This window comes from Tursiops truncatus, chromosome 14 (assembly GCF_011762595.2).
Source record: "Tursiops truncatus isolate mTurTru1 chromosome 14, mTurTru1.mat.Y, whole genome shotgun sequence".
Classification (NCBI taxonomy): Eukaryota; Metazoa; Chordata; class Mammalia; order Artiodactyla; family Delphinidae; genus Tursiops; species Tursiops truncatus.
The window spans coordinates 11,363,310-11,375,576 of NC_047047.1; the positions used below are offsets into that span (position 1 = coordinate 11,363,310).

The 12,267-nt window shown below is 40.2% G+C and overlaps 2 protein-coding genes across 2 annotated transcripts in view; one reads left to right on the forward strand and one right to left on the reverse strand.

The window, feature by feature from the left end:
- Positions 1-10,681, forward strand: part of TMEM87B (transmembrane protein 87B) — a 278,511-nt gene extending 267,830 nt beyond the window's left edge. Inside the window, exon 20 of the transcript XR_012325607.1 lies at positions 10,661-10,681. The gene's annotated coding sequence lies outside the window, so the exon portion shown is untranslated. The remainder of the gene's footprint in view (positions 1-10,660) is intronic.
- The window catches only part of LOC109549290 (uncharacterized), a 37,779-nt gene that overhangs the window by 23,283 nt on the left and 2,229 nt on the right, over positions 1-12,267 (reverse strand). The window contains exon 2 of the mRNA XM_033838684.2: positions 10,172-10,377. Within this exon, the coding sequence (XP_033694575.2) occupies positions 10,172-10,377 (206 nt within the window). The remainder of the gene's footprint in view (positions 1-10,171; positions 10,378-12,267) is intronic.

Sequence of the window (12,267 nt, forward strand, 5' to 3'; positions counted from 1 at the left end):
AGTAGATATTCTTGGGACTTCCTTGGTGGTCCAGTGGTAAAGAATCCGCCTTCCAATGCAAGGGACGTGGGTTTGATCCCTGGTCGGCGAACTAAGATCCCTCATGCCACGGGGCAACTGATCTCGAGTGCCGCAAACTACAGAGCCCATGCAACACAGCTAGAGCGAAGCCCACGTGCTACAACGAAGAGCCCACACGCTGCAACGAAAAATCCCGCATGCCTCAACGAAGATCCTGTGTGCCACAAGTAAGACCCGATGCAGCCAAAAATAATAAATAAATAAATAAATAAAATAGTAAGTATTCTCAAACTTTTGCTTCAAGCCATGAGAGTATCAGACCAACCTTCCCACCAAGAACACTGGTAAAAGATGGATGAAATATTTTTAAAAACCCAGATACTTTCAGGTGCTAGAGATCAACCAAGGCAGCCAAGATTTATTCCCAAGTAACGCAGGCCAAGAGGCACAAAAGCCATGTAAAAAGTAGCAGTCATGCCAAGACTTCAGTAGTCTCATGGTACTGAGAAAATAAAAGTTAGAGTTTGGGTCTCATCAATGTGAAGGAAACCTGATGAGTATCCCAGGATTTCAGCTGAGACCGCAAAAGGCTACACCTTAGAAGTAAGAACTGGAAATAGACATCTCCTAACAAAGACTGAAACTAGTCTTGAAGCATCTTAAGGTTTTGATTGGAGAAGAGTGACCTCTCCCTACTTTAACTGCCCATCAGAATAAAATTAAATTCTCTCTGGAAGGAGACAATACTACAATTTGCATACATTATGTATTGTATTCAGGTTTTTTTTAATTAGCCCACATGAAAAGATAAAGGTAGCATCTCAAATTATTTTGGTGAAGATAGACTTTATAATAAATAGTGCTGGGGGAGTTCCCTGGTGGTCTAGTGGTTAGGATTCGGCACTTCCACTGCCGTGGCCGGGGTTCAATCCCTGGTCAGAGCACTGAGATCCCACAAGCTGCGTGACCAAAAAAGTAATAAATACATAAATAAATAGTGCTGGGACAACTGAGTAGACATCTGGAAAAATATAAAGTGAGATTCCTATCTTAAGCCATACACAAGACTGAACTCTGAGTAGATTAGGCAATCTGAATATAAAATCAAAACTATACAAGTACTAGAAGAAAATGTGAGTGAATTCTTCTTTAATCTTGGTGTGAGAAAACCTTTGTAACTATGACTCAAAACCAAAAGGCAATAAAAGAATAGGTTGATAAATTTAACTACATAAAATTTTTAAATTTCCCTGGCAAAAAAAAAAAACACCTAAAATGTCAAAAGACATACAGTAAGCTGGGAAACGATTTTTGCAATATATATGACAGACAAAGTTACTAACCTTAATGTATAATATATTCAATGTTTATAAACCTAATGATATAACTGCACCATACACTTTGCTTTTATCACTTAATAGTGTATGTGTTTTGGATTAATAACATAACCTAACATACACTACAAAGGGCTAATAACCTAATTATATTTCAATAGATCCAACATGTAATATATAATATATTTCAACCCAGAAATCTCACTACAAAGAATCGACCACCTCCAACAATATGAAAGTACATATGCACAAGGTTGTTTACTGCAGCATTGTTTATAATTTCAAATATTGGAAACAACCTACATGTGCATTCATACAACAGTGGTTGAATAAATTATGGTGCGTTCATACACACAATGGAGTTATTATACAACTCCATATAAAAAAGTAAGGAAAATTTCTATGAAATGGTATGTGTGATCTCCATGATATATTAAGTAAAATAATCAAAGTGCACAACAATATCTGTAACATACCCTTCATGTAAGAAAGAAGATATTAAAGATACATGTGTCGAGGGCTTCCCTGGTGGCGCAGTGGTTGAGAGTCCGCCTGCCGATGCAGGGGACACGGGTTCGTGCCCCGGTCCGGGAAGATCCCACATGCCGCGGAGCGGCTGGGCCCGTGAGCCATGGCCGCTGAGCCTGCGCGTCCGGAGCCTGTGCTCCGCAACGGGAGAGGTCACAGCAGTGAGAGGCCCGCGTACCGCCAAAAAAAAAAAAAAAAAAAAAGATACATGTGTCAAAATTAACCAGAATGTGGGGAAATCCCAAAATAAAATATGAAAAGTAACAAATGAACCTAACTACTCTCTGAGGTTGTCAGAATTCTAAGATCGCCCGCAAGGCTCTCATCCCCTGGTGTACACACCCCGGGTAATGGCCTCCCCTTGAGTGTGGGTGGGACCTGTGAATAGGATGGGATGGCAGCCTGTGATTATGTTATCTTATAGGAAAAAGGGGTTTGTTGATGTAATTAAGGCCCCTAATCATTGGCTTGAGTTAATCAAAGGAGGATTATCTTGGGCTGGCTTGACCAAAGCAGAGGAGCCCTTAAAAGGGTGAGTGGGTCCTTATTGAAGAGACAGATTTGAAGGAGCAGAGACACTCTCCTGTTAGCCTTGAAGAAGCAAATTGCCGCATTGCGGAGAGGGCCATATCTCAGGGCCTCAGTTCTCCAATCCCAGAGAACTGAATACTGCCAGCAACCAGTGAGCTTGGAAGGGGACCTGAGCCTCAGATGAGACTGGGGCCCACCTGACACCTGGGTCATCTGGCTCACCCAGCCAGATGAGACCCACAGCAGCAGACCAGCTACCCCAGGCCCAGACTCCTGACCCACAGACACTGTGAGATGATAAATGGGTGTTGTTTTCAGCAGCTAAACTGGTGGTAATTTGTAACGCAGCAGTAGAAAACGAATATGATTTCAAATGAATAACACTGAAGGGGATGGGGAAGAAAAAAACTAACCTAATTAACTCTAGAGAACAATATTTTTCCAGGACAGGGTCAGGATAAAAACGGTAAGAGCTACATAAAAATGCTTCCCTCTAGTAATCTGTTTCTCATATGGTTACAGGTTAAATTTGCAATTCCTTCACATGTATAGGGCTGAAAATAAATGGATATATTGTGGGTAATGAGAACCAGGATTCTCATTTGTTGGAAAAAGAAGCTGCAAAGAAGGAAAGGAGAAGATAAGAAAGAACCTTGTGGGGTTGGATTGGACTTGGAGATATGAATATGCGATTATATAAATGCATTCAGAGACATAGAAATAAATAGTCAATGTATGTGTGCCCATAGATTAGGATACATACATATATTTCTTAGCTCTGTCTGCTGAGAGGCCCGAGGAGCAATGACACACCAGTAGTAATGAGTATATTTAAAGCCCAGATCTTGGTTTCTAAATGCTCTTATCCTTCAGTAAAGGAAACCAGGGTTCTTTGGGGGAAGAAGTTAATTCCAGGGCTCAGGCTGGAAAAATACAAGATGAGTCTGAAAAATAAGTGGGTGCTTTAAAAAAATGGAGACATTTTCAAAAGGACACAGGAGCTGATTGGAAGGAACTCCCGATGACCGAAACTGGAATGAATTAAACAGTAAAATAATGACAGTATTGGATTATAAGCCATAGAACGAAATAAATATCCAGTATAAATCATTGAATATATACATATAATTGAATAAATAAATGAGGGAGAAAGGATATTATTTCTGTACAGAAGAATTCCAGTTCATACACGTAGAAGAAATGAGAGAAATTTTAAAAATTATTAGGCAAACATCACAGTAACAATTCTTACAGGCAAGATACACTAATGGGTAAATGGATGAAAGTTTGAAGAGAAACAGAACAGTTACAGAAATTACTCCAAGACACTTATGAATTACAAAAGGAAAAATAGTGGAGAAATCTATCGGTTAGTTAGCCACTCAACTAAATGATAAAGTTTAAAATCACTAGTAATAAGATAGATCAACATCATGATAGAATGCGTAAAGAAGGCCACATCACTTCTGTGATATTCTTGCCAAAAAATGCATAACCTCAATCTAATCTAATCATGACAAAACAATTTGACAAACCCAAATTAATAGATATGAAAGTACTAAATAACTGACTGCAAAATAACTGACCAAGACTTATCATAATATCAGGGTCATAGAAGACAAAGAATGAAGAACTGCCACAGATTGGAAAATCTTAAGGAGAGACCATTAAATGCAATGTGGGATCCTGAATTCGATCCTGGAACAGAAAAAGAACATTAGGAGGAAAACTGGCGAAGTTTGAATGAGGTCTACAGTATAGTTAATAGTATCGTATCAATGTTAATTTCCTGGTTTTGAAAATTGCACTATGGATATATAAGTTGTTAACATTAGGGAAAATGAGGTGATGTGTGTACCTGAACTCTATTATTTTTATTTATTTATTTATTTATTTTGCGGTACGCGGGCCCCTCACTGTTGTGGCCTCTCCCGTTGCGGAGCACAGGCTCTGGACGCGCAGGCTCAGCGGCCATGGCTCAAGGGCCCAGCCACTCCGCGGCGTGTGGGATCTTCCCGGACCGGGGCACGAACCTGTGTCCCCTGCATCGGCAGGCGGACTCTCAGCCACTGCGCCACCAGGGAAACCCCTTTACATATTTTTGATATAAGTTCTTTATCAGATAGATGCTTTGTAAATATTTTCTCCCAGTCTCCGGCTTCTTTTCATTCTCTTAGTAGTAGCTTCTTTTCATTCTCTTCTTTTGAAGAGCAAAAGTTTTTTATTTTTTGAAAAAGTCTAATTTGTTCTTTTATGGATCATGCTCTTGGCGTTATGTCTAAGAAATCTGTTCTTAATCCAAGATCTCAAAGACTTTTTTCCCCTATGGTTCCTTTTAGAACTTTTATAGATTTAGGATTTATATTTAGGTCTGTGATCCATTTTGAGTTAATTTTTGTATATAATCTAATATAGTATGTATCAAAGTTCATTTTTTTGGTATATGAATATCCAATTATTCCAGCACTATTTGTTGAAAGACTAACCATCCTCCACCGATTTGCCTTTACACCTTTGTAAAAAATCAATACTAATTTATATTAGAGTCTAAAAAGTCAAGGATTCATGTTGTAATGAACTAATTCATGCATAGTGCAGAACATTAAAAGGATAATTTAAAAATGCATAACTGCATAAAAGAAGAGACATCATATAGAATATTTATTGGACCACAGTATAATTATGCTAGAAATCAGAAAGGTAGCTAGAAAATCTCCAACTGTGTGGTCCAGGAGAGACTGAAGTTGGAAGTGGAGAGCAGAGAAGGTGTGTTAAACCATCTTCCCCAGGGCTGCTGTGATGCTCATGCTGACTGTGCAGTCACAGCCCCAAAGGCACGATTCACCCAGACTCTGAAGTGAGTGGTACCCTGTGGGGTTGTGCAACCCACGGACCCTTCCCTGTTTACCAACCAGTATGATCATATATATGTATGGTAAACACATATACATATATACAGGCATATCCATGGATAGATATGCTTTATATGAATTTTTTTAATGAAAATGGAGAGATAGGGAAGAAAAAAGGATGGGAAGAGGGAGTGGGAAGGAGAGAGAGAAAGCAAAAATATCTGGAATCAATATATACCAAATGTTCACACTGGTTACCTATGGGCTGTAGACTTATGGGTAATTCTTTTCTTCCTCATCTCATTCATATTTTCTAAATGTTCATCGTATGATACATTTTTAAGCAAAAGGGAACATATGCTGTGTTGGCCTCTTCTTGTGGGGTCTTCCCTGTAGCCCCGTCCTGATGCCAATGCTGGTCTGCTGATGTGGCAAGTTCCTTCTGGCCTCCTGAGTGCTTACACAGCAGAGAGAAACACCGGAACTTGCCAGCCAGAGAGAAACACTTAGCACGTTGTGTACAGATTGCCTCCATTTGCCCTCTCCTGAGAACTGCTGGAGGAGCTGCCCTGAAAGCCAAGGGAACCAAACCCAAGTCAGAATATGAATTATTTGCAGTGTTGCTCGGATTTGATGGGCTGGACCGTATCCCACGGTCATGAGCACAGATAATTCCCTTTATAAATAACTTAATTGCCCGGAACAGACGATACAGCAAAGTCATTTACAATGAAGCAGACAAAAAGGATAGTTAACTTCTCCCAAAGTTTTGTGTGATTTTTTGTGTGTGATTACAAAATGCATTGCATTAAAAACTTAGAATGTACAAAAGAGCATTAAATTAGTATAAAATCACTCTATTCTCAAACTCCTAAGTAAATTATTGTAAAAATTTTGGCAAGTTTCTTTCCATGAATTCTTTTTCCTTTCACATCACTGGGGTCACACCATGTACAGTGCCTCTGGCTGCATATCTTGTGTGTGTGTATTAAAATATACATAACATAAAACTTACCATCGTACCCATTGTTGTGCAACTATCACCACCATCCATCTCCAGAACGTTTTTCAACATCTCAAATTGAAATTCTTGGTTTTTTTTAAGATTTAATTTGATTTATTTTTGGCTGCATTGGGTCTTTGTTGCTGTGCGCGGGCTTTCTCTAGTTGCGGCGAGCGGGGGCTACTCTTCATTGTGAGTGGGCTTCTCATTGTGGTGGCTTCTCTTGTTGCAAGGCACGAGGTCTAGGCACGTGGGCTTCAGTAGTTGCAGCACATGGGTTCAGCAGTTGTGGCTCGTGGGCTCTAGAGTGCAGGCTCAGTAGTTGTGGCACACGGGCTTAGTTGCTCTGTGGCATGTGGGATCTTCCCGGACCAGGGCTCGAACCTGTGTCCCCTGCATTGGCAGGCAGATTCTTATCCACTGCACCACCATTCTTATCCACTGCACCAATTTGAGGAAGTCCCTCAAATTGAAATTCCATACCCATTAAATGATAACTTCCCATCTTCCCCCTTCCTGAGCCCGCCCCTCACCACCCCTGGCAACCACCATTCTACTTTCTGTCTCTATGAATTTGACTACTGTAGGAACCTCACATAAGTGGAATCACAAAGTATTTGTCTTTTAGTGCCTGGTTTATTTCGCTTAACACTAAGTCCTCAAGGTTCATCCATGATGTAGCATGTGTCAGAATTTCCTTCCTTTTTAAGACTAATACTCCCCTGTATGTGTACACCACATTTTGTCTATGCATTCATCTGTCTAGTGACACTTGGGTTGTGTCCACCTTTTGATTATTGAAAATAATACTGCTGTGAACACGGGTATACAAATAACTGTTAGAATTCCTGCTTTCAATTCTTTTTAATATAGAACCAGAAGTAGAATTGCTGTATCACATGGTAATTCCATTTTTGGTTTTTTGAGGACTCACGTACAGTTTTGAATCCTCTCTGCTTCTAATTCACTTAACTTTTGAGCATGAGTTGTTTTGTTTTTTTTTTTTAATTTTGGCTGCATTTGGTCCTCATTGCTGTGCGTGGTCTTTTTCCCTGGTTGTGGAGAGCGGGGGCTACTCTTTGTTACAGTGTGCGGGCTTCTCATTGCGGTGGCTTCTCTTGTTGCAGAACACAGACTCTAGGTGCGCATGCTTCAGTAGTTGCAGCACGCAGGCTCAGTAGTTGTGGCTCGCAGGCTCTAGAGCACAGGCTCAGTAGTTGTGGCGCGTGGGCTTAGTTGCTCTGCGGCATGTGGGATCTTCCCGGGCCAGGGATCGAACCCGTGTCCCCTGCATTGGCAGGCGGATTCTTAACCACTGTGCCACCAGGGAAGCCCCCATGAGTATCTTTTTAACAATGTTTTTGTAGCTCTTAATAATTTCAAACTTCCAAAAATTTTTGTGAAAATAATACAACAAACTCCAATATATCCTTCAGTGAGATTCACCAACTGTTCTCATTTTGCCATGTTTTCTTTATCATTCTTTCTCTTTTTGTGTATGTATGTGTGTGTGTGTGTATAGAAAGTTCCAGATATGATGCTTCTTTACCCTGAAATGATTTAGTGTGGATTCCCTAAGAACAAGCACATTCACTTTCGTAACCACAAAACAAGTATCAGAAATTAATCAGAAAATTAAACATTGGTACAACGCCATTACGTAATCCAAAATCCATATTCTAAGTTTGCTAATTGCTTCCAATCTGAGGACATGTATGAAAGTTAATTGTCGAGTCCTGTGGTGGGCAGTTCTAAAGATGCCCCCACCCCAACGGTCCCATCCCCTGGTAAGTCAATCAAGTGTTAATCGGGTACTGCTGGGAAGGACTTTGCAGATGCAATTAAGGTGACCTTAAAATAGGGAACTTATCCTGGACGATCCAGGTGGGTCAAAGTAATCACATGAGCCCTTAAAGCAGAAGAATAAGACAGAAGGGGAAGTCAGAGAGGTCTGACAGGTGGGCAACCTTGACCCACCATTGCTGGAGGGGCCACAGGAATGCAGGCAGCCTTGAAGAGCAAAGATGAGCCTCTGGCTGAGAGCCAGCAAGAGACTGGGCTCCTCAGTCCCATGACCACAAGGGACAGCCTGAATGAGCCTGGAAACGGATTCTTCCCAGAGCCTCTACAGAAGAGCCCAGCCCACGGGCACCTTGATTTTGCCTGTGAGACCAAAAATGGAGGAACCAGCCAAGCCCACCAACTTCAAAACTCTGAGGTACTAAATCTGTATTGCGTTAGGTCCCTAAGTTTGTGATAACTTGTTACAGCAGCAAAAAAAACCTAATACACGTCCCCTCAGTCTCCTTTAATCTGCAGCAGTTCCTGAGACTTCGTCTTGACCCCTGACACTTTATGGAAAATACAAGCCATTTATTTGTAGAAGGTCTCTGAATTTGGATTTTTCTGATATATATATAAATATAAATAAATAAATATATATATATATATACTTGGCCACGTGCATGGTCACCCGACCAGGGACTGAACTCAGGTCACAGCAGTGAAAGTGCTGAATTCTAACCGCTAGACCACCAGGAAACTCCCTGATATTTTATTAATAGATTCAGGTTCTACGTCTTGGCAATTGATTCCACAGAAGTGGTGCTGTGTCCTTCTCAATGGCCCACATCAGTGGGCATGTGGTGTTGTTTTTGTCCCAATAACAGTAATGTTAACCTTGATCGCTAGGGTAAAGTGATATCTGCCAGGCTTCTCCTCTGTAAAACTACTATTTCCCCTTTGTAAATAATAAATACTCTGCCGGAAGACAACTAGAGACAATACAAATATCCTGCTCCTCAAACTTTTGCCCACCAATTTTAGCATCCACTGATGACCCTTGCCTGGAACAGTTATTATTATGATAGGTGCCTTCTCTGTTCATATTAATTCTAGCTCTATATTAGCTTAAAAATTTTGTTTGATAGCCCGCTTCCCCATGTAAAGCAATACTACAAGTATTTCCCCTAATTAATAAATGTTAATTGACATTTTAAGCATCTACTTTGTTTTATTGTTTCACCATAAGGTTATATCATGGTTTACCAAACTAGGTCATTTAGCTTGTTTCTCCTTTTTCACAATTTTAAATAATGACACAACAAATGTCCTTGTAAATACATCGTAGCTCATATTTGTGACTATGTCCTCTGGGTAAATTAGTAAGATTGGAATTAATGAGTCAACAGGTACATATTTCTAAAGTCTTGGATCTATTTTATCAAATTACCCTCTAAAACACCAATTTCCATTTCTATCATGAGTATATGAGACGACGCATGTCTGCCACCACAGTATTATCATTATTCTTTAATAGTTGCTGATATGCTGGGCTAGAAAAATAGTATCTTACCATTTTAATTTTCATTTCTTTGTTTGCTAAATGTTTGGTAAAAGAATTATTGAGGATTAGTAAGATTGAATATATATTCCAGATTTTAAAATTCACTTTTATTTCTTTTTCATTGAAATAACTGTACTTTCCTTACTTTTCTATTTATGTATTTGGCTTTTCCTTGTTGATATCGTTGTATGTTTCCTTTCTGTTTGATCCACTGCTCCTGAGAGCAAGGACTGTGAATGTCTTATTCATGCTATATTTCAGCACTTAGAATAGTGCCTGACAATTTAGTAGGTGGTCGATAAATACATGTTGGATGAAAACATGTATTCTTAGTGGAAAACTCAGTCAGCTAATTCTGAAATGTTTGCCTTTTGAAATTACATCCCGACTAATAAATAACAACATATTAAGTAGCTTTGCTTTATGTTTTATCAATTTACTTGTCACACCTGACTTCTTTCCAAAAGTATCTAAGGAGACTATAATAAGGCTCTATTTATACTCTTCTTCTGCAAACTTGTCAGAGTAAAGCGCTTGAGTTGTTTAAAATTATTACCTTTGGGCAATTTGCACAAACTCTTCACTAGCTTGAGCCAATTCCTCCGCCATCTTCTCCAAAGAGGCAAATACTTCATTGTCCATGTCTTTCCTCTCCACTGAGATGATCAGATGGCAAAGCTGAACAGTCATTGGCGAGATGATTCTCTCAATGGCCTTGTTCTGTATCATGGAGCCAATGTCATCCAAGAGGAAAGACTCCATCTGTGGACAGAAGTATGACATGGCTGATATGAAAAGAGGAAGGCTCAGACTTGCCCTTCTAGTTAAGACATAATAGATTACAACAGGTCAAAGTGCCTGCTATAACATTAAGAAGAGTCAGATAAATTATAAAAATTATATTCCAAATACATCAGAGAGCTGTGGCAGCAAGGATTATGAGACAGATTAAAATTCCAGGAATGAGGTGCTTCCCTGGTGGCGCAGTGGTTGAGAGTCCGCCTGCCGATGCAGGGGACGCGGGTTCATGCCCCGGTCCGGGAAGATGCCACATGCCGCGGAGCGGCTGGGCCCGTGAGCCGTGGCCGCTGAGCCTGCGCATCCGGAGCCTGTGCTCCACAACGGGAGAGGCCACAACAGTGAGAGGCCTGTGAACCGCAAAAAAAAAAAAAAAATTCCAGAAATGAGAGAATCTTTCAGAGATGAGTTAGTGTAGAGGGCTATTTTCTTAGGGGAATTTGTTATTCTGGGCACAGGCTGAGGAACAGGGTCTGGACAATTCAGAAGCCCAGTGCTGGGGGAAACAGATAAAAAGAAAACTTTTATAATAAAAAAACCTCACACTGAGAAACATTACATAGTCCAACTGCTAAAAATTAAACACAAAGAGAAAAAATTTGTGAGCATCCAGAGAAAAAGGCACTCCATCTCTGAAGGAACAGCATTAAATTTGACAGGTGACTTCTCTATAGAAACAAAGGAGTACAGAAGATAATGGAATGGCATCTCTAAAGCGATAAAAGAAAATCATTGCTAACCTAGAATCGTATACCCAGTGAAGTATGCTTTTAAAAAAATGAATGTGCTGGGGTGATAGAACAGTCCTAAATCTTGGTTGTTGTGATTATGTAAATGTGTACATTTGTCAAAAGTTGTAGAATTGTACACTAAAAGAGGGTAAATTTTACTGTATGTAAACTGTGGTTCTTTTTATGAAAAAAAATAAGGAAACAAAGGCATCTTCAGGCAAACGAAAACCAAGGGGATTTGTTGCCAGCAGGAACTGCACTGAAGGAAAAAAAAGGAGTTTATCAGGCAGGAGGAAGATGATCCAAAGAGGGAAACAAATGCAGAAGAAAAAGAACAGCAGAAGGGTAACATACGATATTGCTTATACAAAACAATAATCATATATAATGGTATATTTTATAGAGTTTAAAATATATGTAGATCTAAAATGCATGACATGAGGTGGATGGACCTAGAGACTGTCATGCAGGGTGAAGTAAGTCAGAAAGAGAAAAACAAATACTGTATGCTAACTCATATACATGGAATCTAAAAAAAAAAATGGTTCTGAAGAACCTAGGGGCAGGGCAGGAATAAAGATGCAGATGTAGAGAATGGACTTGAGGACACAGGGAGGGGGAAGCTGGGACGAAGTGAGCAAGTGGCATGGACTTATATATACTACCAAATGTAAAATAGATAGCTAGTGGGAAGCAGCCGCATAGCACAGGGAGATCAGCTCGGTGCTTTGTGACCACCTAGAGGGGTGGGATAGGGAGGGTGGGAGAGAGGGAGACGCAAGAGGGAGGGGATATGAGGATGTAGGTATATGTATAGCTGATTCACTTTGTTATACAGCAGAAACTAACACACCATTGTAAAGCAATTATACTCTAATAAAGGTGTTAAAAAAATAAAATGCATGACAGGGAATTCCCTTGTGGTCCAGTGGTTAGGACTCGGCGCTCTCACTGCCGAGGGCCTGGGTTCGATCCCTGGTCGGGGAACACAGATCCCTCAAGCCGTGAGGCATGGCCAAAAACAGAAAAAGAGATAAAATGCATGACAATCATAACTCAGAGAGCAGGATGGGGTAAATGTTGTCAGAGTGTTCTAGGGTTGCAGCATCATTAAGAAATTAGT